Below are 23,119 nucleotides of genomic sequence, written 5' to 3'. Positions count from 1 at the left end.
TAACCCTTCCCTTTAGCTCTTGAGTGACAGCGTTAGCGTACTCTTGGTTGGACTCAACAGAAGTGTGGGGGTGGGGGGTTATGGTTTACTAACTACAGAGACCATTTCGGCATTAGGGAAATGCTGTGTGGCATTTTGCTTCCCCATTCATGCTGCTCCTAAAACACTACAAGAAGGTATAATTTTAATACCTCTACAGGTCCATTACCATCACTTATATCCCTTTCTGTATACTCCGCTACTGAGAAATCATTTTTTGAACAAAAAGTTGCTTAACAATAAATTTATTTAATAAGGCAGTATTACCAAGACCGTACATGTATATGTGTGTACCTATATATTTTAACATTAGATAACATTTATAAAACAAAACTATTATTATACAGCAAGCTTGGGAAACTGCATAAATTTAAAATAAAAAAAAAAATCAACAAAAGAACGTGATAACAAGAAATCCAAAACAGATCTCCATGGAATATACAGTTTGAATTTTCCAGAACTGTGAGAGCCCAAAAAAATAGGAGCATAGGTAAGGCTGGTTACCGCAGGAATGTACATTCAGAAATGCAATTAACAAGTAAATCACTGATATGAATAGCACAGGAGGAGGAGTGCATACAAATATGGATTTCCCCTCTTTTCAGGTTTCCACCAAGCTTCTTCTGATTGCTTCTTCAATGTTGGCTTCTGTGGAAAAACATTAGAAATCCAACAGTTATATGACTTTTGTGTTACTGTGCGTGCCGCTGACTGGCTACCATAGGTGTGGTTGGGAAATAACCCCAAACGTTAGTTTTTTCTATTAAGCAATGAAGCTCCTTCGCATAACTATGATTTCTCCCTGTTATAATGAGTAGAAAGATGGCACCTAGGGAAGTCAACGAGGAACTACTGTCTCGGCATCTTCACTAATACTGGAACCTTGCAGGGGTGCACAACAGTATCTGCAGATGCAAAGCTTGGGAGAGCTACTTCTTACTCCTGAGTCCCTGGGTGGGGAACACTGCTGGAGGGCAAAGCAGGAATGAATCCAACATGCAAGGGATCCGTGAATGACAGATGTTAAAGATGGAAGCGGATGGAAAATGATGTTGACAAACCTTCATCCTGCTCAGCTTTGCTGATTTCCATGCCATCAGGGTCTGGAACGAGAAAACAGTTTCTATATTACACAGTTACAAAAATATATAAAAAAATGTAATATATATTTTTACAGAATCTGCCCTGCTCCAGAAACATCCATCACTCTTCAGTCACATATCAGATTGATAAGTGCTGGGATAAATAGCGGAGGTAGCTATCATATACTGAAGAAGAGCAGGGTAACAAATCACATTCTGTCAGCTATATGGATAGCAGAATAGGAGATGTTGGACATAACACCCATGACCTATAATGTACATTCATGCATCAGCTCCACTGTGGGTAACAAGCTTATATTTTCTAATATATGGGTTACAACCTTTGGAGATAAGGCTCATTAAGGGAAGTTATTGCAATTCTTTTTACATTCCTTACAGAATAAGTGGAAACATCAAACTTCCAGACAATGGACAAAGACCTGTTTGCTTGTTTAACTATAAGGAAGACATCAATGCTGTCTTGAAGTCCAAGGTTTCAGAATGTGTCCCCCACTGCCGGAAAGCGGCCTTCATAATGCTTCCCTGTAGAGTGAACTGGAGAGATTGTTTCCAGCGGTCTGGCAGACAACAAAGTCAATTCCTAAATATAACTTTTGCCTAATCCATAAACTGCATTTTCTCTCCTCAATGTGCCCTCTAGACCAGTGTTCCCCAACTCCAGTCCTCAAGGCCCACCAACAGGTCATGTTTTCAGGATTTCCTAAGTATAGAACAGGTGATAATTCCATCACCCGTACAGGCAATAATGCCATCACCTGTGTAATATTAAGGAAATCCTGAAAACATGATCTGTTGGTGGCTCTAGAGGACTGGAGTTGGGGAACACTGGTCTAGACGACCACCTATTCTATCTGCCCCTTGATGTGGTAATCATAATAAAAACTTGATGATTCAAATGATCTTACCTTACTAGCCACATAAATAATAGAAGAAAAAAAATCTTGAAGTTTCCCAGCTGAGCACGAGAACAAGTTCACTATACTGATGATACCTCTACAGCTCTTGTCAGCTGTATAGACTGGGAGAGAAAATGTAATCTTATAATCATTAGTGGGCTAGCTAGATTGTAGTGGGGAGGTCTTCAAAATACTGTACAGTATACACAGGTAAGTGTCTCGGGTGCGCTGTTCAGGGCAACCTTGCAGCTGTTAATAGTGCTTCCACACACAGGCTTAGCGCAAGCCACTCCATTTACCAGATCCAAGGGGTTGCCCTGACCTTCAAAACTTAACCCCTGTACAGGGACCTGGATTTACACAGGTGTCCCACGGCAGGTGCCACGGAGTTAGCTGCTCCCTGGTGGAGCAAGTTGGCGGCAAGAATTGTCATGATGTGAGGCCGATGCAAGGGACAAAATCAGAAAACAAGTGAGCGGTCAAAATAAAAGCAGAGGTCAGAAAACTGGATATACAAAAGTAGCATAACAGGAGCAATGGCTTAGAGCTGTAACCAGGTCTTTATGAACTATATAACCGGCAGCCAGGGACTGTTTGCTGGGATTTATATAGAAATGAGCCTAGCCCAAGGCTCCCAACACAGAATTAATTACATTACCAGCTCACTGCAGCAAAACACTGGTGGAAAGGAAAGGGACAACTAGTCTCAGCAATCTTACAGCTACACAGCATTTCCTAGCAACCACGGCAGAGACAGCAGCAGCATGTTTGAGTCATGTATCAAAATTAGGCTATGTGCCCACGCTGCGGAACTGAAGCAGAAATTTTCTGCTTCATTTCTGCATGTCCTCTCCCGGATAAACGCATGCGGAATTCCGCACGCGTTTATCGTGCATTTATCGCGCGATTTCCACATGCGGAATAGCCTTGCGTTTTTTATTGCATCGCAAAGGCAATTCCGCTTGCGAAAACGCAAAATTAATGGACATGCTGCGGATTTTTCCCCGCAGCAAAAACGCTGCGGAAAAATCTGCAGCATGGGCATTGAACTTGCGGAATCCCCTTGGGGACCATGGGGGGCGGATAACAGCGTTTCCCAAGCGTTTACGCTGCTGAAATTCCGCAGCATACACGCTTGAAAAACGCTACGTGGGCACGTACCCTAACCCATACAAGTCCATGGGTCCGTGAAAATCAAAGACAGCACAGTGATGTGATCCCAAAACACTGATGAAACTCAGATCTTTTTTTATTTTGCATGCAAGAAAAAAAAGTTACTGAATTAGGCCTTACTTTCTCTACCTTTGCATCAGTCTTGTAAATGCTCAAGTAAAAGGTCAATTCCTTAACCCCTTAAGGCCATGTGTAGGAATGTTCATGATCTAAGGGTGGATGACAAAGAAATACTACCCATGCCAATTTGTTGGGAACACAATTGCTGGGCCCCCCCAGATCATGAAAATAAGGTTCCATGCCTGCTGTTGCTTATTTGAGGTCTTGGGAAATGGAAGTCAGGAAGAGACTGATGCAAAATGTGCAAAAGATACAGAAACCGATGAGATGCACTTCGCTATTTCCATGAATTCCAAACTATACAACTCCCATTTCAAATTAGGTTAAATAGCAAAACTTAGGAACTTTTTGAAATGAAGCAAACCAGAACAATTTAAATTTTACATCACAAAGAATATAGCAAGTGATTTCTCCAAATTCAAAGCAACATGCCATTTCTAATGACTACTACGGCCTCAGAATTATTCAACCCCTCCATGACCAGCATCTTTAGTACTTAATTGAGCTCAATTTGGCTGCTATGACCTGCTGCAAATGTGATGCAAAGCCAGACACCAGCTTCTGGCAACCTTCCAGACAAAGTTTAGCGCTTTCATTGACTTATATTTTGAGGTTTGTGCGCTGTAATTGTCTTCTTCAAATGCAACCAAAGATTTTCTGGATGAAGTTAAAGTCGGGCAACTGCCATGGCCACTCCAGAATATTCTAGCATCTACTTCTGAAACGAAGTCTTGGTGGACCATGAGGTATGCTTAGGGTCACGGATCATGTTTTCTCTTAGAATTACCTGGTACTTGATTGAATCCATTTGGTCATCCACACTCTGCAGTTTACCAGTGTCAGAGGAAACAAAGGAGCCTCAGATCATCGAGCCACCAACATACTTCACTGAAGGGATGCTGCACAGAGCAGAATCCCAAAACTTGTGTGTGGCAGCAAGCAATGATGTTTCATTATGCACAGTAAGGCACATACTAAATACTGAAAGTCTCCATGACTGGACACCAGGACATACACATCTACTGACCGCAAACCACAGGAAAAGTCAGATCCAATATGATTAAACCATATGACTAACAAAGAAACTTTGGGATTCTGCTCTGTGGAGTAATTACACAAAACTGGAACTTTACGGGTCTATGGATCACCGGGATGTCTGGAAGAGCATGAATGAAGAATACACAGAAAAGAACACTCTGCCTTCAGAGACTCATGGTAGTGGCTTGGTGATGTTCTGGGGCTGTTTTGCCTTCCCCTGGAGGACAAGATGGATTCAATCAAGTATCAGGAAATCCAAAAAAAAAACAAACAAACAAAAAAAAAACACCTACATTTCTTTGCTAAGGAGCTGAAGCTTGGGCATCATTAAAACTTTGAACAGGACAATGACAAGGCTTGGCTTCAAAAGGAGTCCTGGAAGATTCTGAAGTTGGGTGTCACACCTGCCTGACTTGAACCCCATAGAAAATGTTTGGTAGGATTTGAAAAAGGCAGTTGCAGTATGCAAACCCAAGAATACTAAAGAACTGGAATCCTTTGTCTGAAGGGAATGGGCTAAGATTCCTCAGGACTTCTGGCTATGCATGTTGTTTACTGTAGGTCGTAACAGCCAGAAGGTGCTCTACTAAGTAATAAAGATACTTGTCATGAAGAGGTTTAATATCGCATCATCTCAGGAGTACTTCCTAATGTAATGGCAGCCTTGGTCCTCCAGAATTATCTCAGCTCCTAATCACTATTACTGGAACATCCCGATTACTTGACACTTTGTAATACCTGAATGCCTCACTGAGGTCACTGTATGTATGGAGGTATAGTATGGCTCCTCAGAATTGAATAGCACTTGCTCACAGGTACTACAGCTCAGCTCCTAACTGATTCAATGGGAGCTGAGTTGAAGCACCTTGGAATGGCAACTACACAGTGTACTGAGCCTCAATGTCCCAGCTCCATACATCTGGCTGCTAATGGAGTTGATAGCAGATGATTGGTGGGGTGTCGGACCTCCAACAATCTGATACTGATGAGAATGGAAGGCCTAGGTTAAATTTACACTTGAGTAAACACATTTGGAAGAATGGGAAAACAAAAAGAAGCAGTGGGACACATCTATCTATACTGTCTAACACTTCATCTCAGTCTTGGTTGGCTCACTTTGCTCCAGTAATTTCTACCAAAATTTCTATGCATTTTTTTGCACAAAGTGTCGCATATTTGGTCCCACCAATTTCCCTGTACCACTTTTCAGTGATAACACGCCTCCTTGCCAGACAAGGAACAAAAATTGTTTAAAAACACAAATTTGGTGCAAGTCAATTTTTGGCACAAATTACGTCAGAATTCTGGCATTTTGGCTTAATAAGTAATCCCCGGTATTCCTTCTGATTAGTTTAGGATTTGGAGTTATCAGCCACTTACTAACTGTGCAGTATGGACCACCAGCTTAACACAAATCAAATACAGACCACCGCTCAACGCTAATCTTATTTACAATGAAGTAAACAGGAAAATAAAGTGAAGAAGAGCAGCTTTATTAATGATGTAGTAAAAATGTATTTCTTCTTCTTCTTCGATAACGGATGCCTTTTGCACGTGGTGATGATTTCATACCTTGTGTTGTTTCCGCTATGCTGTTCAGGATGGCACACATTACATCTCCTCCTAAATGGTGTGGGTTAAGGACATGAGCAGGCCGCTGAGTTTTATTGAATTGGTTTTCCAACTCCAGAAAACCTTTATCACCTGATAGAATAGTAAAAGGGATTTGCTTGGGTAGTTTCTCATCTAGGCGACCTGCCTAAAAGCAAAACACAAACACAATTATTTCCACAATTCTCTCACAATGTCATGTGTGATGTCTATTACATATCCTTTGTAATAGAAATGTTATACTCTTAAAACCCCTAATGTAGAGAGGAAATGTAATTTTATTTATATGTATTTATTTTGCATGGTCAGATTCATATATGCAGTCATGAGAATAACTAAGTATAACCTTGTTGAATTCTATGGTTTAAGGTATCAGGACATAATGAAATATTTGAACTATTAACATACTGAAGCCTTTAGACTATGAGCTGTAGCTCTTGGGGTTTTTACCATTTCTTCGAGTACTGCATAGTCTGAACTTTTGTTGATTTTAAAGAGACGCCCACTCCTGGAAAGATGGTCAACTGTCTTGAATGTTTTCAGCTTGTGAATAAGCTTTCTCACTGTAGAATGATGGACTCCAAATGACCTTACAACCCTTCCTTTATTGATGGATAGTAACAATAGCTTCTCTAAAATCATTGCCTTTAGCTTTCCTCCTTTGCATTGTGATAACACATGAATGAATACTCCAGACCAGCGAAGTGCCAAACTTCTTTTATCGAAGAGGTCACAGTTGCGGATGAACAATTAATCAAGGGGATTTGGTTACCAGCACTAGACTGCTACTTACCTTCTTAATTCCTATGGAAGCCGTTAGTGTGTATTTAATTTTTTCACATACTGCTTCTTCATTTCAATCCAGTTTTTGTTAAATAATGACATGGTGTAGAAGCACTGAATGGAACTTACATGTATGCAAATAGCAAAGTCAGCTGCATTTTTCAATCTGCTGCAGTGAGGATGAAGGAAAAAACAGCCAATGTTCAAAAGATACTTATAAATCTTGCAAGTCACAGGAGGCTTCCAATTACTTCCTCCACCTTCAAACAAATTAAACAATATATAGTTAATTGGATCCATTTTAACAAGTTTATAACCAGCTACATTTGATTTTTTCCCATATTTGTGGTTTTAGAATCCTTAAAAGGAGTATTCTCATCTCCAAGATCTTATCCCAATCTGTAGTAAGAATAATAACTTAAAATTAGAAATGTAGTATAGTTCTTCTGATTCGCTATGTTGCATACCCCATGTGCAGGGCATTGGAGTAGCTTAGGTATCCATGGTTAAGACCACTCAGATAGTGACAGTTGATAGTGGTCGTAACCATGGCTACCAAAGCTACTGCAATGCCCTGGACATGGAAGCGACATAGCGAATCAGAAGAACTATACTACATTTCAAATTGGAGGTATTTGCTAATATTATTACACCTACTACACATTGGAATAGGATCTTGGAGATAGGAATACCCCTTTAACTGATTTTTCTGATTCAGTCGTTCAAATCATTTTTGCATTTTTTTTCTTCCTCTTCTTGTTCAGTTCGTACGCTTTTTTTTTCTTCCAGAGCATATTTGTCACAAAACTGGAAGAGTTTCCTGATCCAGCAAAGTGTATGGGAATCTTGAAGCCTCATGCATATGTTGCTTATTTGTGACTTGCAGATTTAAATCTGCAGAATGTAAATTCTTTCAGCATTTTTGTAGCAGATTTCACTCACACTAATGAGTGAGGAAAAATCAGCAACAAAAACGCATGTAAAAAAAATAAAATAAAACGTGCCTATTTTAAGCAGCGTTTTTCCTGCCAGGAGATTCAGAAATTTCTGCACCAAATACTTAACATGTGCACGTACCCCAAGGCTGACAATATACATTATAAAAACTCTTAACTGACCACTCTCTCTCCCGATCCCGCATACACATGCGCACTGAGACTGGCTGAGCACGCATGTGTTCTCTGTAGGAAGAGAGGAATAAATGACAGCCAGACTCCTCTTCCTAAGCACAAAATAATAAGGTAGTTAAAATCCAAATGTCTAATGCTTCACTCTCTGCCATTGTGGGGTCAAGAGGCCCCCATTTATGTTAGATAATACTGGAATTGGTGGGTTCAATTACAAGAACACTAAAATACTTATCGATTGCAGTCTTCCCCAGTTTCCAGGGTCACTCCGGTCTACTTCTGGCTCGCGTGACTTGAAAACAGACTAGCATGCTCACCCAGGAGTTTGTGTGTGGAGCGGAAGTCGCTTTCTTAATGTAAGTCTATGGAAACTCGTTTTGGTTCTCAGACTTACATTGGAAAAGAAACACCCCCGTACACAACATAATCCGGCAAAGCTAAAGAGCCAGAAGAGGACCATAGCAATGCTGGAAACCGAGGAAGACAGCAATCAGTATTTAATTACACTAGCACTACATCAAATACATAATTAGGGAAAAATAATACTGAGACTTCTTATTTAAAGGGGTTCTATGAGAAATGTAATTAAATAAAATTAAATTAAATAAATTTAAATATTACCTTTATTTAGGATTTTAAATACGTCAGCTGCCATCTATAGCAGTTTCCCAGCCAGCCATCCCAGCTGAGATGTAGTAGGACAGATTATTTTACGCAATCTGCTCGAGACAGACATCGGGTGAGAGCAGCGTCCTGTCAGGTATCATGATCGCGCATTCCTCTGTTCACTGAACCTGACAGGAGCTGCTGGAATAAACAATACAAACTGTCTTCAGATGCGGGGCATTTCTGCTCAGTAATTGATAGGATACTCATGAAACTGAGAGGATTCTGAGTAAAAATGTATGTATTGTTTATTCCAGCACCTCCATGCTGTCCTGCCTTTCACTAAACCTGTCAGACTAGCTGAGATAAATGTTAAATCTCAGTCAGCTAAAGAAAGGTTATCTTCTCTTTTAGTCTGCTCCGCTCCTATTTCGTGTCCTGTCAGGTTGAGTGAACAGGGGAATACACATTCAGGATACCTGACAGAACACTGCTCTCACCGGATGTCTGTCTCGAGCAGATTTACGCAGCCCGTCCTACTACGTTTCAGCTGAAACGGCATGGAAACTGCTATAGATGGCAGCAACCATTTAAAATACTGATCGTGCACTAAATAAAGCTTACCTTTTTTCTAAACAAAAGTATTTAGTAAAATTTGTAATATTTAAATGTATTTTACTTCTTTATTTTATTAACTTTCTCGGAGAACCCCATTAAGTCAACAGCTTGCAAATGTGCAAAAGGTTTATTGATGCTTGGGCATTCGTTTTATAAAGATTTTGATAGAGAACATTATATGCCAGTATAGATAGAAAGGTTTACCTTGAAATCCCCAGACAAACGTTCCCTGGTTCAGTTGTCCTGGCAGGTGAGTAAAAAATTGTGCCCAGTTGTCCAAGTCAACAAACACTATGTGGGTCATTGTTTGAAGAAATTCCAAATCCGGTAATTCACCTTCCTCAATATCTAGTTAAGGACAGAACACCTGTACATCAAAGGCTAGGAATGCTTTCAACATGTAAGAGCTTATTTTTACATAAGTTAGTGGTCACATTTAAATTACAACCAATGCCGTTTTAAAGAGGACCCTTCACCAGTTTGAGCAGGTAAAAACGGCAGTAGCGACAAAGCAAATTAAAGGGAACCAGTTGCGTGAAAAAACACTAATCTGCAGGTTAATAGAGTTCTAAACTTGCCCGACACCAGCACTTTGAGCCCCGCTGCTGGGAGGAAATTAACTTTATTTCTCCTGGCGGCATTCGGGTTTCAGTCAGGGAGGGAACGGCGCAAGTTCAGTCACCGCTGTGTACAGTGAACGGCGGATGTTATCGCGCCCCTTGCACTGACAGACAGCTGGCCATAATTATGAGCTGCAGTCAGTGTAAGAGAAGTGGTTACAACCTCCGCTCTCTATACACTAAGAGGTGACTAAATGCCGAACGCTGCCGGGAGAAATAAAGTTAATTTCCTAAGCAGGGCTGTGGAGTCTGAGTCGTGGAGTCAGAGCCCATTTTGGTGGAGTCGGTATAAAATGGACCAACTCCGACTCCTAAAATATATAATAAATTGGGTACAGTAGTTCAATGCAGTTTGTGGGGAATATTTTTTTCATAAGAATTTGGGAAAGTTATGAAATGTCGGTACTATTCCTGATCTAAGGGTCTAGACTTTTAGCTGAGATGAATCTGTGCTCCAGTAAATTTATCACTTAAACATGAGCCATGTATGAGGGAGTCGGAGTCGTGGAGTTGGCGTCATGGAAATTGAGTCGTCGGAGGTTTGGCTCACCGACTCCACAGCCCTGCTCAAAAGTGCAGGTGCTGGGCAGGTTCAGAATGCTATTAACCTGCAGATTAACAGAATTTTTATGTGACAGGTTCCCTTTAAAACATATTTTGTTGTTTGCTTTTAACTTTCTCAGCACTCATAATGGATATATTAGCTTGTAAAGTATATAGGCAAGTTTCCACTATAACTAAGGGGGCCATAAGCAGAGATTGTTATTTTGGGATGTGTACTTTTTTCCCCTTCATGATGTTGACCAATTAAAAGGAGGAGTCATGCAGAAAGAAACAAAAAAGAATAAAATACAGCTTCCCCAGAAAGGGTCAAAACTGTCTCTCTCTCTGTGTGATATGATAAAACATTAATCTCTGCTTCTTTTCACCAGATGACACATTTCACTGTTTTCATCCACTGTGATTACAAGTAAGGGGTGAGAAGGGAGGACAGCAGAGCTCTGTCTCATTACATACACCACTATCTATTCCAAGCATCAGGGAATAATGCCTGGATAATAGGTACAGATCCTGAGTGGTGTATGTAACACTCTGCAGCTCAGCTCTCGGCACCCTCAGTGTGAGGAGAGCAGATCTGACAGTGCTGTGAGATGAAAGCAGCACATACACCACTCTGGATCTGTGCCAGCTATCAGGGCATTATCCCATGATGCCTGGGATAGACTCAGAGACGTGTTTGAAATGACACACAGCTCTTCTCTCTTTACCCCCACAGATGCAGATGGCAACATGTATGACCTGGGGAAAAGCAAGGTTGTGTGCCATTACAAGTCTTACCAAATCACACAAAGAAAGTGGGTTCTAAGCTTCTTTTGGGTGTGTTTTTTTTCCCCAGCAGGATGCCTCGTGCTTATGATTGGTCAATGTCATACAGGGAAAAAAAGTAAACTCCCCTGGTGAAGTGTCTCTTCTTTTGTCCCCTTGGTTGAAAGGGAAATTGGCATTTAAACTAGTATTTCCATAAAAGGTGAGAACATTAAATAAATAAAACAATGTCTTACTTGGCTCTGCCGCCAGTATTCCATGATGTGGCCAGTTTAACTGGTAAAAGAACCATCCTTTTAATTTATTTCTGATAATTCAATAGCATATACGAAAAGAAACTGTAATATATTTTATTAGAAAAATCAGTTTTTATTTCTCAATCTGGACCTATCTTTTATCCTCAAAATTCTCAATTCACAGGCAAAATCTATCTTCAGCGAATACAAATTTTCCCATTACGGAGATGGTAGCTGGTGCGCAAAGTTCTATGGAGAACGGTAACGGTCACTTCAGGAGAACTTTTAGCAGAAGGTCTGTCTGCCTCAAGCTCCTCACCTCTCCATGGAATTTTAAAGCGGACCTGTCACAAGATCAGAAGTGGCCAGTTTTTTCTCTTATTTTATTCATGCCGTTTCCCTGAGCATGCAATTTATTTTTATAGTCTTTATCAAGGGGGCATGGTTTCAGGATTCTCTGGGGTGTGTCTTTAGGCTGCTATGTGAGCCACGTACCTTTGCTAAAGACCATAGAAATGAGGACTAAATAAAAATGCCTCTTTCTGGAATTGTATGGTGGATTTTAAAAGAACAAAAACCAGCATAATTAAGGTAACAGAGGGAATACATTTAGGGGAAAAACTGGCCACTCGATCTGGTTACAGGTCCTGTTGTTCACAGGAAGCAGCTGAATCTCCGGCAGGAGTGGTCAATGTCCAGCGCCAGGTACAACAGGCAGGTAGTAGCCTCTGTTAGCAACTACATTGCTTTTTCTTTTTTTTTTTTTAAATCCTGGATATCCCCTTTAAGTGGAACATGTCATCTGAAAAAAAGCTATTAACCTGCAGATATGAGGTTAATAGCGTTGTCAACCTGTCCAGCGCTGGCACTTAGACCCACATTAATGGGAGGAAATGAACTGTATTTCCCCCCGGCAGCATTTGGTGTTCAATCACGGGGGAAGCGCAGGTGTAGTCACCACTATGTGTACATACAGCGGAGGCTGAAACAGAGCCCCCAGCACTGACAGCGGCTCACTCAGCATTAGGGCTGGCAATCAGTGATGGTAGCACGGTTACAGCCGCCACTCTCTATACACATAGCTGTGACTGAACCCGCACCGTCGCCACCCTCGTGACTGAAAACCCAACGCTACCAGGAGGAATCAAGTTAGTCTTACGCCACTGGGAGGAAATTAAGTGTCAGCGGCGGGCAGGTTCACAAGGCTATTAAACCTGCAGATTAAGCCCATATCTGCAGGTTAAATGGTGTTTTTTCAGGTGACAGTTTCCTTTAACCCCTTACCGACATGGTACGTATTAGTACGCACCACGTCAGTACCCGCGGTTCAGCGTGGGCTCCGGTGCTGAGCCCGCACTGAACAGGGCACATGTCAGCTGATTTATACAGCTGCATGTGCCTGCAAAAGCTGCGGATGGAATCGTGATTCACCCGCAGCTGTTAACCAGTTAAATGCTGCTGTCAATCTCTGAAAGCATTTAACTCGCGCTTCCGGAAAGCACGTCATTGACTCCGCCCATCGGTGACCCTGTCACGTGATCGCGGGTCACCAATGGGTTGGCATGACAACCCGGGGTCAGACCCCTGTGGTTGTCATGTCTAGATTGCCATAAGCGCCGCCCAGTGGTCGGCGCTCATAGCAAGTAAGCATTTCTGCTACACAGAGGCATAATATTATATTATATTATATTATATTATATTATATATATATTATATTATATTATATATATTATATATTGTATATAGTACAGACCAAAAGTTTGGACACACCTCATTTGAAGATTTTTCTGTATTTTCATGACTATGAAGATTGTACATTCACACTGAAGGCATCAAAACTATGAATTAACACATGTGGAATTATATACTTAACAAAAAAGTGTGAAACAAGTGAAAATATGTCTTATATTCTAGGTTCTTCAAAGTAGACACCTTTTGATTTGATGACTGCTTTGCACACTCTTGGCATTCTCTTGATGAGCTTCAAGAGGTAGTCACCGGAAATGGTTTTCACTTCACAGGTGTTCCCTGTCAGGTTTAATAAGTGGGATTTCTTGCCTTATAAATGGGGTTGGGACCATCAGTTGTGTTGTGCAGAAGTCATGTGGATACACAGCTGATAGTCCTACTGAATAGACTGTTAGAATTTGTATTATGGCAAGAAAAAAAGCAGCTAAGTAAAGAAAAACGAGTGGCCATCATTACTTTAAGAAATGAAGGTCAGTCAGTCCAAAAAATTGGACAAACTTTGAAAGTGTCCCCAAGTGCAGTTGCAAAATCCATCAAGCGCTACAAAGAAACTGGCTCACATGAGGACCGCCCCAGGAAAGGAAGACCAAGAGTCACCTCTGCTTCTGAGGATAAGTTTATCTGAGTCACCAGCCTCAGAAATCGCAGGTTAACAGCAGCTCAGATTAGAGACCAGGTCAATGCCACGCAGAGTTCTAGCAGCAGACACATCTCTTCAACAACTGTTAAGAGGAGACTTTGTGCAGCAGGCCTTCATGGTAAAATAGCTGCTAGGAAACCACTGCTAAGGACAGGCAACAAGCAGTAGAGACTTGTTTGGGATAAAGAACACAAGGAATGGACATTAGACCAGTGGAAATCTGTGCTTTGGTCTGAGGAGTCCAAATTTGAGATCTTTGGTTCCAACCACCGTGTCTTTGTGCGACGCAGAAAAGGTGAACGGATGGGCTCTACATGCCTGGATGCCACCGTGAAGCATGGAGGAGGAGGTGTGATGGTGTGGGGGTGCTTTGCTGGTGACACTGTTGGGGATTTATTCAAAATTGAAGGCATACTGAACCAGCATGGCTTCCACAGCATCCTGCAGCAGCATGCTATTCCATCCGGTTTGCGTTTAGTTGGACCATCATTTATTTTTCAACAGGACAATGACCCCCAAACACACCTCCAGGCTGTGTAAGGGCTATTTGACCAGGAGAGTGATGGGGTGCTACGCCAGATGACCGGGCCTCCACAGTCATCAGACCTGAACCCAATCGAGATGGTTTGGGGTGAGCTGGACCGCAGAGTGAAGGCAAAAGGGCCAACAAGTGCTAAGCATCTGTGGGAACTCCTTCAAGATTGTTGGAAGACCATTTCCAGTGACTACCTCTTGAAGCTCATCAAGAGAATGCCAAGAGTGTGCAAAGCAGTCATCAAAGCAAAAGGTGGCTACTTTGAAGAATCTAGAATATAAGACATATTTTCAGTTGTTTCACACTTTTTTGTTAAGTATATAATTCCACATGTGTTAATTCATAGTTTTGATGCCTTCAGTGTGAATGTACAATTTTCATAGTCATGAAAATACAGAAAAATCTTTAAATGAGAAGGTGTGTCCAAACTTTTGGTCTGTACTGTACATGTGTGTATATATATATATATATATATATATATATATATATATATATATATATATATATATATATATATATATATATATATATATATATATATATATATATATATATATATATATATATATATATATATATATATATATAAAGTTTAAATCATCCCCTTTCGCCCCATTCAAAATAAAACAATAAAACAAAAAAAAAAACACATACACATATTTGGTATCGCAGCGTTCAGAATCGCCCTATCAATATAAAAAAAGAATTAATCTGATTGGTAAACGGTGTAACGAGGAAAAAATTCTAAACTCCAGAATTACGTTTTTTTGGTCGCCGCAACATTGCAATAAAATGCAATAACGGCCGATCAAAACATCAAATGTACCCAAAAATTGTATCAATAAAAACACCAGCTCGGCACCCTAGATCCCGAAAAATGGAAGCGCTACAGGTCTCGTTAAATGGCTTTTATTTTTTTCCCCAGCACTTAAATAAAAAAAGAACTTATACATGCTTGGTGTCTACAAACTTGTAATGACCTGGAGAATGATAATGGCAGGTCAGTTTTAGCATTTAGTGAATGTGGTAAAAAAAACAACCAAAAAACAGCTGTGGTATTGCACATTTTTTGCAATTTCACCGCACTTGGAATTTTTTTTCCCGTTTTCCAGCACACGATATGGTAAAACCAGTGATGGTGTTCAAAAGTACAACTCGTCCCGCCACAAATAAGCCCCTCACACGGCCATATTGATGGAAAAATAAAAGTTATGGCTCTGAGAACAAGGGGAGTAAAAAACGAAGATGCAAAAACGGAAAATGCTCCGGTCATTAAGGGGTTAAAAGCATCAACTGTCATCTCCTATCTCAGTAATGTGAAAGTCTGTCTTCACTGAGCCCAGATTTTACCCAGCAGTTGGGAATGAACAATCAGTCCAGGAGGAGAAAGAAGCGGATTTATCTGATAAAATACATTACAAAGATTCTTATTTTCAAGTGAGCCATTGATTTATGAAATAAAATTTAAAGAGTAACCATTTAAGATTTTTAAGCTGCAAATCTTCATTCCTTCATTTTCATATCCCCAAAATGCAATTTGCAACCTACTCCTAGCTTTAGACTTCTCATATATAGACATCTCTTCCAGTAATACATGCCATGTTATGCATTCAGGATACAAACACTAAAGCCCAGAATCAAGATGATGGCGATGTTCACTCCAGTCTTAAAGAGGAGCTATTGGAATCAAATTAGGAGAGTCTGACAAGAGGCAAGCAGGACAGTCAAGGACTGGAGTAAGATTTTTTGGCGTAAGGTCATGAATTAGACAAGCGGTGGAGTCATGCCTCAGTATCACCCTTGCCAGTTGTGGCAGAGCTGGGCTATACTGACATGACAATAAAAAAAAAATATTGTATTGCAAATCTGCTTTATGAAAAAATGTTGTGACTTTTCAAAGTGGTTTACGCCATTATTCTGTCATAATTACTTTAATGACTCAGGCCTAAGTATTCGTTTCCCTCTTCTACAACCCATGGAGGGTCTCCTCTCCTACGTGCTAACAGATACTGCGATATTCTCTCCTTTTGCAGAGAAGCCACAAGTGCTCGGCTTCCTCTCTGTACTTGTAAACAGCGAATCCTCCCCCTGTGCTTTCCTCCCTTTCTACAGCCTTTATGATCTGCCCTCCCTGACCCTCTGTCTTTCCTCTCTGATTTGCCATGTACAACAGTCTTCCCCGATGCTATGTCTAACATTAAAAGTGTCTACACAATTGGTTAACTGTCGATCCTCTGGATCAGGCAATTCATGTCAATCCCCTGGATCTTTTATCTACCTTGCGTCTCAAGGCCGCAAACATCAGGGGACTGCATAGCAGTACCTATAAGTGGATATTCACACACAGCAGATTTGTTGTGGAGAAGTGTGCAAACTTAAAGTGTATCAGTATGCGGTTTGCAGAAACAACCACATTTTTAAGTATGCAGCATCAAATCTGCCAAGTGTGAACATACCTTAAGCCTTACACGATATTGTACAACATATATGACTAAAAAAAAAATAAAAAAAAATACTATACCAATTTCCATAGGCTGTAGGTTTTCATTAATTTCAGTTCTGCAATTACTAGTAGTTGAAACAGGTTCTGGTACCAAAGTGGGCATTCCTGAAAAGGGTATATCAAGTGGTTAAATAAGCTAATTGAAAACTTCCAGGAATAAGATTGTGGAAGCACTTACATCCCTGCACCCATGCTCATAGCGCTGACATAGCATTTCTGACTTGAGATTGCCCACTGGACCACCAAGGGTCCAGAGGAAGCAGCTTTTCCTTCCACATAATAAAATGCAGTACAACAGGCTGCACATTAAAATAACATGGGAAAAAAGTTGTGTTGTCGTTGCCTTTTAAATCTCCATAAACCAAAGAATCCCATAAGCCCCATCTGTGAGAGGGGGGCACTCACAGCAACTGTAGTCTTACATTATATTAATCATCTTGCCTAGAAGAAGCCTATGCTAGAGAATAGCTATTTTTGACCTATGCAAAAAGAAAATGCGAATGAAGTGGCAGGTAGAAATCCCTGACAGCAATTCAAAAGCACACAAAAAATGCAGCAGCACCTTCCTATATGCATACATGTAACACTTTAATGTTTCATATTACTGCTTATACTTATTATTGTCGTAAAAGTAAGAGTGCTCATTTCTGAGCTATGAAGGCATCATCTGGTGCACAGACACATTTAAAGTACTTTTTTTCAGTATTTTTTATCAACTTTAAAAAAAAATACATTTTAAAATGTTATGGGGCTGGAAAACCTCAATCAATGTACTACACGCTATATTAAAACATACATACATCTGATCATTTTTAAACATGATAAAATGTGTAAAAAAATAAATATTTTTACGTGATAAAATGAAAACAAAGTACCTTTTTCTGTAGGGGTAAAATCCATAAACTCTGTTCCATTGTCAATTTTTACAGAGGGTGGACCTGGCACCTCTAGAGATCTACCAAGCGCTTGATAATGTAACTTTTTGGTATGGACATTCTCAGTCTTCAATGACTTAGAAACAGGAGCACTCGCGGTGAACTTAAACACCTCGTTCTTGGACTCCTGGGGTTTAATACTGATGTGGGGTTTCTCAAGGAAACAGTGCTTTTTGTGAAAATGGCTTTGGGCACCATCAGCATCAGAGAAGAACTTGGAGCAAATGCTGCACTTTATAACAAAATCAATGTCGCTCGATTGTTTCTCTTCTTCACAAAAGTGGCTCCTTATGCCTTCAAGTGTCTGGTCAGTTGCCGAGCAGGAATTGCAGCGGTACCAGAGCTTTCCTTTCTTGAAGAGTTTAGCTAAGCATTGCCGGGAGTCCCCCCTCTTACTTGCTTTATCAATATATTGTGGAAGACAGCCACATGTCAGACGGTTCTCCACCCCAGCGGGGCAGGCAGATGGCACTTCAAGACTTTTTAAAGGAGACTGGACCTGATTTGGAACATACCCATAATCTAAGCCGTGGAAGGTCTCATAGTGGGCAAGAAAATCCCCTTCTTCATCAAAGTAGAGATCTTCGCAGAGGCCACAGAAATACTTCATCTTTACATCTCCATCATGTTGGCCTTGACAGTGGCGGAGTAAAGTTTCTAGCTTGTGAAACTTCTTTTTACAGGTGTCACAGATGTACTTGTGGAACTGATGTATGGAAAGAGATTTGCAGTGTCGTTGAACCATCTCCTCAGAATCGAACATTTCTTCACACATTTGGCACTGCCACGTGCCTTTGGCAGACTGCTGTGGTGGCGATGCTGGGACTTCTTCTAGTGGCATAGGAGTCGTCTGTGGTTCAGTAGATGTAGATGGCTGCTCTAAAACATCATCTTCATAATAAAATGAATGACCTCCATGACAGTCTGAAAGGTGCATCATGACATTTTCAATTCTTACCAGTTCTATGCGACATGTTTGGCACCAGAAGCGGAAATTATTCAGATGTGCCCCACCATGGAATCTGCTCATATGGAGGTGAATAATGCCCAAGTCTTCGGCCTTCTTGCCACACACCAAGCATCTGTGAAAAATTCTGTTGATCGTCATGATATGCTTCTTAGCAGCTTGCTCAGATGGGAACTGAGTATCACATTCACAGAACCATGCCTTCACTAGGACATCCTGCTCACTCTTCACCCGGCTGGGGCCAATTGTGGTACTCGCGCTTTCTTTTTTGTACTTTTGCAAATGATAAGTACCAGTCTCTGGTAAAGTCCTTTTAAGCATGCAGGGTTTAGCATTTGCTGCGGACAAGCAGATTTCGGAGGGGGTTTTAGTTCCTTCATTGATGTAACAGAAGGCCAGTATAGATTCTTCTATGGAAGTAATACGTTTTATTTTATGAGCATTTTTTGCAATGTGCTTTGTGATGTGAGCGTCAGTACTTAGGGCTTGTCTACAATATGGACAATAGGCCTTCAGGAGGAATATCGCAGCCACATCCGCAATGCTTTTATCAGAAAGGGAGACGGGTCCAGATTTTCTGCACCGGGTTCTAAATTGAACAGAAGAAACATTGAAAAAAAAACAAAAAAAAAAACAAAACACACAACACATGATGACAAGTTGCCAATAAACGTTTAAAAAGGAGGTATAAACATCGTGGAAAGTACATAAAAAAACTCATCTGCAGTGGCCCCGGTGTTGGGATTAGAGCACTGCGCTAGCCACTCACTGAGCTCAGTGCTCATAAATTGCTTGATAGCACCCAATGCATGAGCTGCTGAGCTCGGACTGGGGCAGAGACACCGATTCCAGCTTCATGTACATTTTATAAAAATCACTGTTTTATTAGCAGCTTTCAGGTTATGCACAGAAAGTGGTCAGTGTGGTGTGTGTGTGTTTATATAGAGCTCAGCTCTCAGAAAACTGGTAGATCTGCAGCAGATAAATCTATTTTTACTTTGCTGTTTGCAGAAGTTTTGATTAAGTAACATCACTGGAAGCAGAGTCTCCGTCCCTACATCATGCTACTCTCAGCTGGGGTAGCAGAAATTTGGTGATAGATTTCCTCTGAGTTGCATTTACAATGCACAATTACTAGGTACAAGCTTTCCAATAAACACTTTTTTCCGGATAATCAAGCAGTGTTAAAAGGGCTGTCTATCCAGCAAATGAATAAAACTCTCGATCGCCAGGTTAAATGATCTTTTGGTTCGCATAAAAGACCATCGTTCTTGGCAGCACATTGCACTGTGTAAACAGGACCTGTGCTGCCGAGAGCAATGGCAGCCTAAGTACCATCTATTACTGATCGTTCTGTGCACATAATAAATGCAGTCAGCCTGCGTAAAAATACTAAACGGTCACCGATCCGATCACCAAACAAGTAGCTGATCGGTGGTCGTTCACTGCCGCAAGTCGGGTGGTGTGAACCCACCTATAGTCAGATCTAAAGCGGGGTGGAGAATTTTGATATCTCCAACACCTCAGTCAAGGGGCATTACCACTTTTCTGTTCCCATTTGAGGGGCAATATCTCAAAGATAACGTATTTTGTCACGCAAGAGATTACACCTAGCTAAAAGCTGATAATATAACTAGGAAATACAATGTCCAGAACATAAGAGACAAAAGGACGTGTAATCAAAATGCCCTTCTAAACAGGCCGATCATCAGCCAACTGAGCGATTAGCAGCACCATTACTTTGTGTGCTCGCGACAATATGCAAACTTTGGGACCAAAATCGATTTTGGCTTGCCCCAAACATAAAAGTTTCAGTTCAAAGCTTTTATCATCATCATATATAAAGCTGGGGAGGGAAGCAGGCAGATCAGGAACGCTTTCCAGCTGCCAGTACAGCACATAGATGCCAATGGCTTTTGCATTACAAATGTACCTAAAAGTTTCCAGACGAATGACATACTAATGATTGATAGGAACGAGACACGCACCTAAAATGAGCAGTGAGTTCTGTGTATGAGCGCAGCTCCAGACGACAAGATGTGCACACAATCTGAAAATGGATGTCTTTACATAGACCAATCAGAACATTTTTCGCATATGTTGGCATAGGTATAGGACATGGGGTGCCCTTCTCGTCTGAAACAGAAACACAGGAAACAATATAAATGTAAGAAAACATTGGCTTATAGTGCTATAGACCCCAGAGCAGAGAGTAATTGGAGATCTGACAGATGGCAGGGCCATAGACTGGTAATTGAGGGGTTTTTTTTAACCAAGATATTGGCATTGTTCAAGTCAGTTTGGGGCATTTTTTGAAGGAAAAAAAAAACAAAGTGACAATCATTATGTTGCATTTTTTTGTCTCCTTGGGTCTCTATCCGGCCATCTGGCTAAAAAAAAAAAAGAACTTGAGCCATGTTGTCCTAGCAGTAGATGTTAAAAAAACAAAACAAAACATGGTAACTGGTGCACTTTTGATATCAGTTAAAGAGGTTTTTCCAAAAACAAATTTTAATCCATAGATCTTGGAATAATAATAACTTCCACAATTGGATGTGATTAAATAAAATGTTCCTGTTCTGAGATAATCTTATAAATGTGCCCCAGCTGTGTACTGTGTAATGGCTGGAGCACAGTCTGATCATAACCACATCTCCTGAGCAGAGGAGGGAGCAAAAGAGTATACAGACAGGACAGTATGGGTCACAGCAGATTCTGTGAGGTAAAACATTTTCTGATTGGCTTTACCTCGCAGAAAGCAACAGCTGTAAAATCTGCAATCATCTACAGTACAGACCAAAAGTTTGGACATACCTCATTTAAAGATTTTTCTCTATTTTCATGACTATGAAAATTGTACATTCACACTGAAGGCATCAAAACTATGAATTAACACATGTGGAATTATATACCTAACAACAAAAAAGTGTGAAACAACTGAAAATATGTCTTATATTCTAGGTTCTTCAAAGTAGCCACCTTTTGCTTTGATGACGGCTTTGCACACTCTTGGCATTCTCTTGATGAGCTTCAAGAGGTAGTCACCGGAAATGGTCTTCCAACAATCTTGAAGGAGTTCCCAGAGATGCTTAGCACTTGTTGGCCCTTTTGCCTTCACTCTGCGGTCCAGCTCACCCCAAACCATCTCGATTGGGTTCAGGTCTGGTGACTGTGGAGGCCAGGTCATCTGGTGTAGCACCCCATCACTCTCCTTCTTGGTCAAATAGCCCTTACACAGCCTGGAGGTGTGTTTGGGGTCATTGTCCTGTTGAAAAATAAATGATGGTCTAACTAAACACAAACCGGATGGAATAGCATGCCGCTGCAAGATGCTGTGGTAGCCATGCTGGTTCAGTATGCCTTCAATTTTAAATAAATCCCCAACAGTGTCACCAGCAAAGCACCCCCACACCATCACACCTCCTCCTCAATGCTTCGCGGTGGGAACCAGGCATGTAGAGTCCATCCGTTCACCTTTTCTGCGTCGCACAAAGAAACACACATTGGTTGGAACCAAAGATCTCAAATTTGGACTCCTCAGATCAAAGCACAGATTTCCACTGGTCTAATGTCCATTCCTTGTGTTCTTTAGCCCAAACCAGTTTCTTCTGCTTGTTGCCTGTCCTTAGCGGTGGTTTCCTAGCAGCTATTTTACCATGAAGGCCTGCTGCACAAAGTCTCCTCTTAACAGTTCTTGTAGAGATGTGTCTGCTGCTAGAACTCTGTGTGGAATTGACCTGGTCTCTAATCTGAGCTGCTGTTAACCTGCGATTTCTGAGGCTGGTGACTCGGATAAACTTATCCTCAGAAGCAGAGGTGACTCGGTCTTCCTTTCCTGGGGCGGTCCTCATGTGAGCCAGTTTCTTTGTAGCGCTTGATGGTTTTTGCAACTGCACCTGGGGACACATTCAAAGTTTGCCCAATTTTTCGCACTGACTGACCTTCATTTCTTAAAGTAATGATGGCCACTCATTTTTCTTTACTTAGAATTTGTATTATGGCAAGAAAAAAGCAGCTAACAGTCTATTCAGTAGGACTATCAGCTGTGTATCCACCAGACTTCTGCACAACACAACTGATGGTCCCAACCCCATATATATAAGGCAAGAAATCCCACTTATTAAACCTGACAGGGCACACCTGTGAAGTGAAAACCATTTCCGGTGCCTTCGGTGTGAATGTACAATTTTCAAAGTCATGAAAATACAGAAAAATCTTTAAATGAGAAGGTGTGTCCAAACTTTTGGTCTGTACTGTATATATGTATTCGCAACAAGGGAAGGGATTAATGTGCAAATCTGAAAAACATATGATCAGGAAACAGACTAGTAGTTACTGTATATATTTAAATTATCATTAAAGGGGCCCTGGTCAGTACCACTGTAAAGTCAGTTTTTCTCCCAAATTATTTGGGACCATAATTGGATCTGTGAATTACCATTCCCCTTATTAAAGGGGTCCGTCACTACTCAGTCTGATAAGGTCAGCACTAAC

At 40.9% G+C, this 23,119-nt stretch overlaps 1 protein-coding gene across 5 annotated transcripts in view; it reads right to left on the bottom strand.

Annotated features, from left to right (window-relative positions):
* Nucleotides 1–268: 268 nt before the first annotated feature.
* The window catches only part of ZNF451 (zinc finger protein 451), a 38,761-nt gene continuing 15,910 nt past the window's right edge, over nucleotides 269–23,119 (bottom strand). For 4 of the 5 annotated variants that reach the window (XM_073675465.1, XM_073675464.1, XM_073675467.1 and 1 more), the window contains exons 9-16: nucleotides 20,614–20,761; nucleotides 17,599–19,214; nucleotides 16,742–16,828; nucleotides 9,319–9,462; nucleotides 6,893–7,023; nucleotides 5,942–6,128; nucleotides 1,101–1,142; nucleotides 269–687 (exon numbers count right to left, since the gene is read on the bottom strand). In XM_073675465.1, coding sequence (XP_073531566.1) covers nucleotides 641–687; nucleotides 1,101–1,142; nucleotides 5,942–6,128; nucleotides 6,893–7,023; nucleotides 9,319–9,462; nucleotides 16,742–16,828; nucleotides 17,599–19,214; nucleotides 20,614–20,761 — 2,402 coding nt within the window. In that variant the 3' untranslated portion in view covers nucleotides 269–640. Of the gene's footprint in view, nucleotides 688–1,100; nucleotides 1,143–5,941; nucleotides 6,129–6,892; nucleotides 7,024–9,318; nucleotides 9,463–16,741; nucleotides 16,829–17,598; nucleotides 19,215–20,613; nucleotides 20,762–23,119 lie in introns of those variants that run through there. The other variant, XM_073675468.1, reaches the window with a different exon arrangement.

Source organism: Phyllobates terribilis, unplaced genomic scaffold (assembly GCF_046119375.1).
Source record: "Phyllobates terribilis strain yellow unplaced genomic scaffold, ASM4611937v1 Scaffold_3__8_contigs__length_932513732, whole genome shotgun sequence".
Classification (NCBI taxonomy): domain Eukaryota; kingdom Metazoa; phylum Chordata; class Amphibia; order Anura; family Dendrobatidae; genus Phyllobates; species Phyllobates terribilis.
This window is presented reverse-complemented; position numbering and strand designations above follow the sequence as displayed.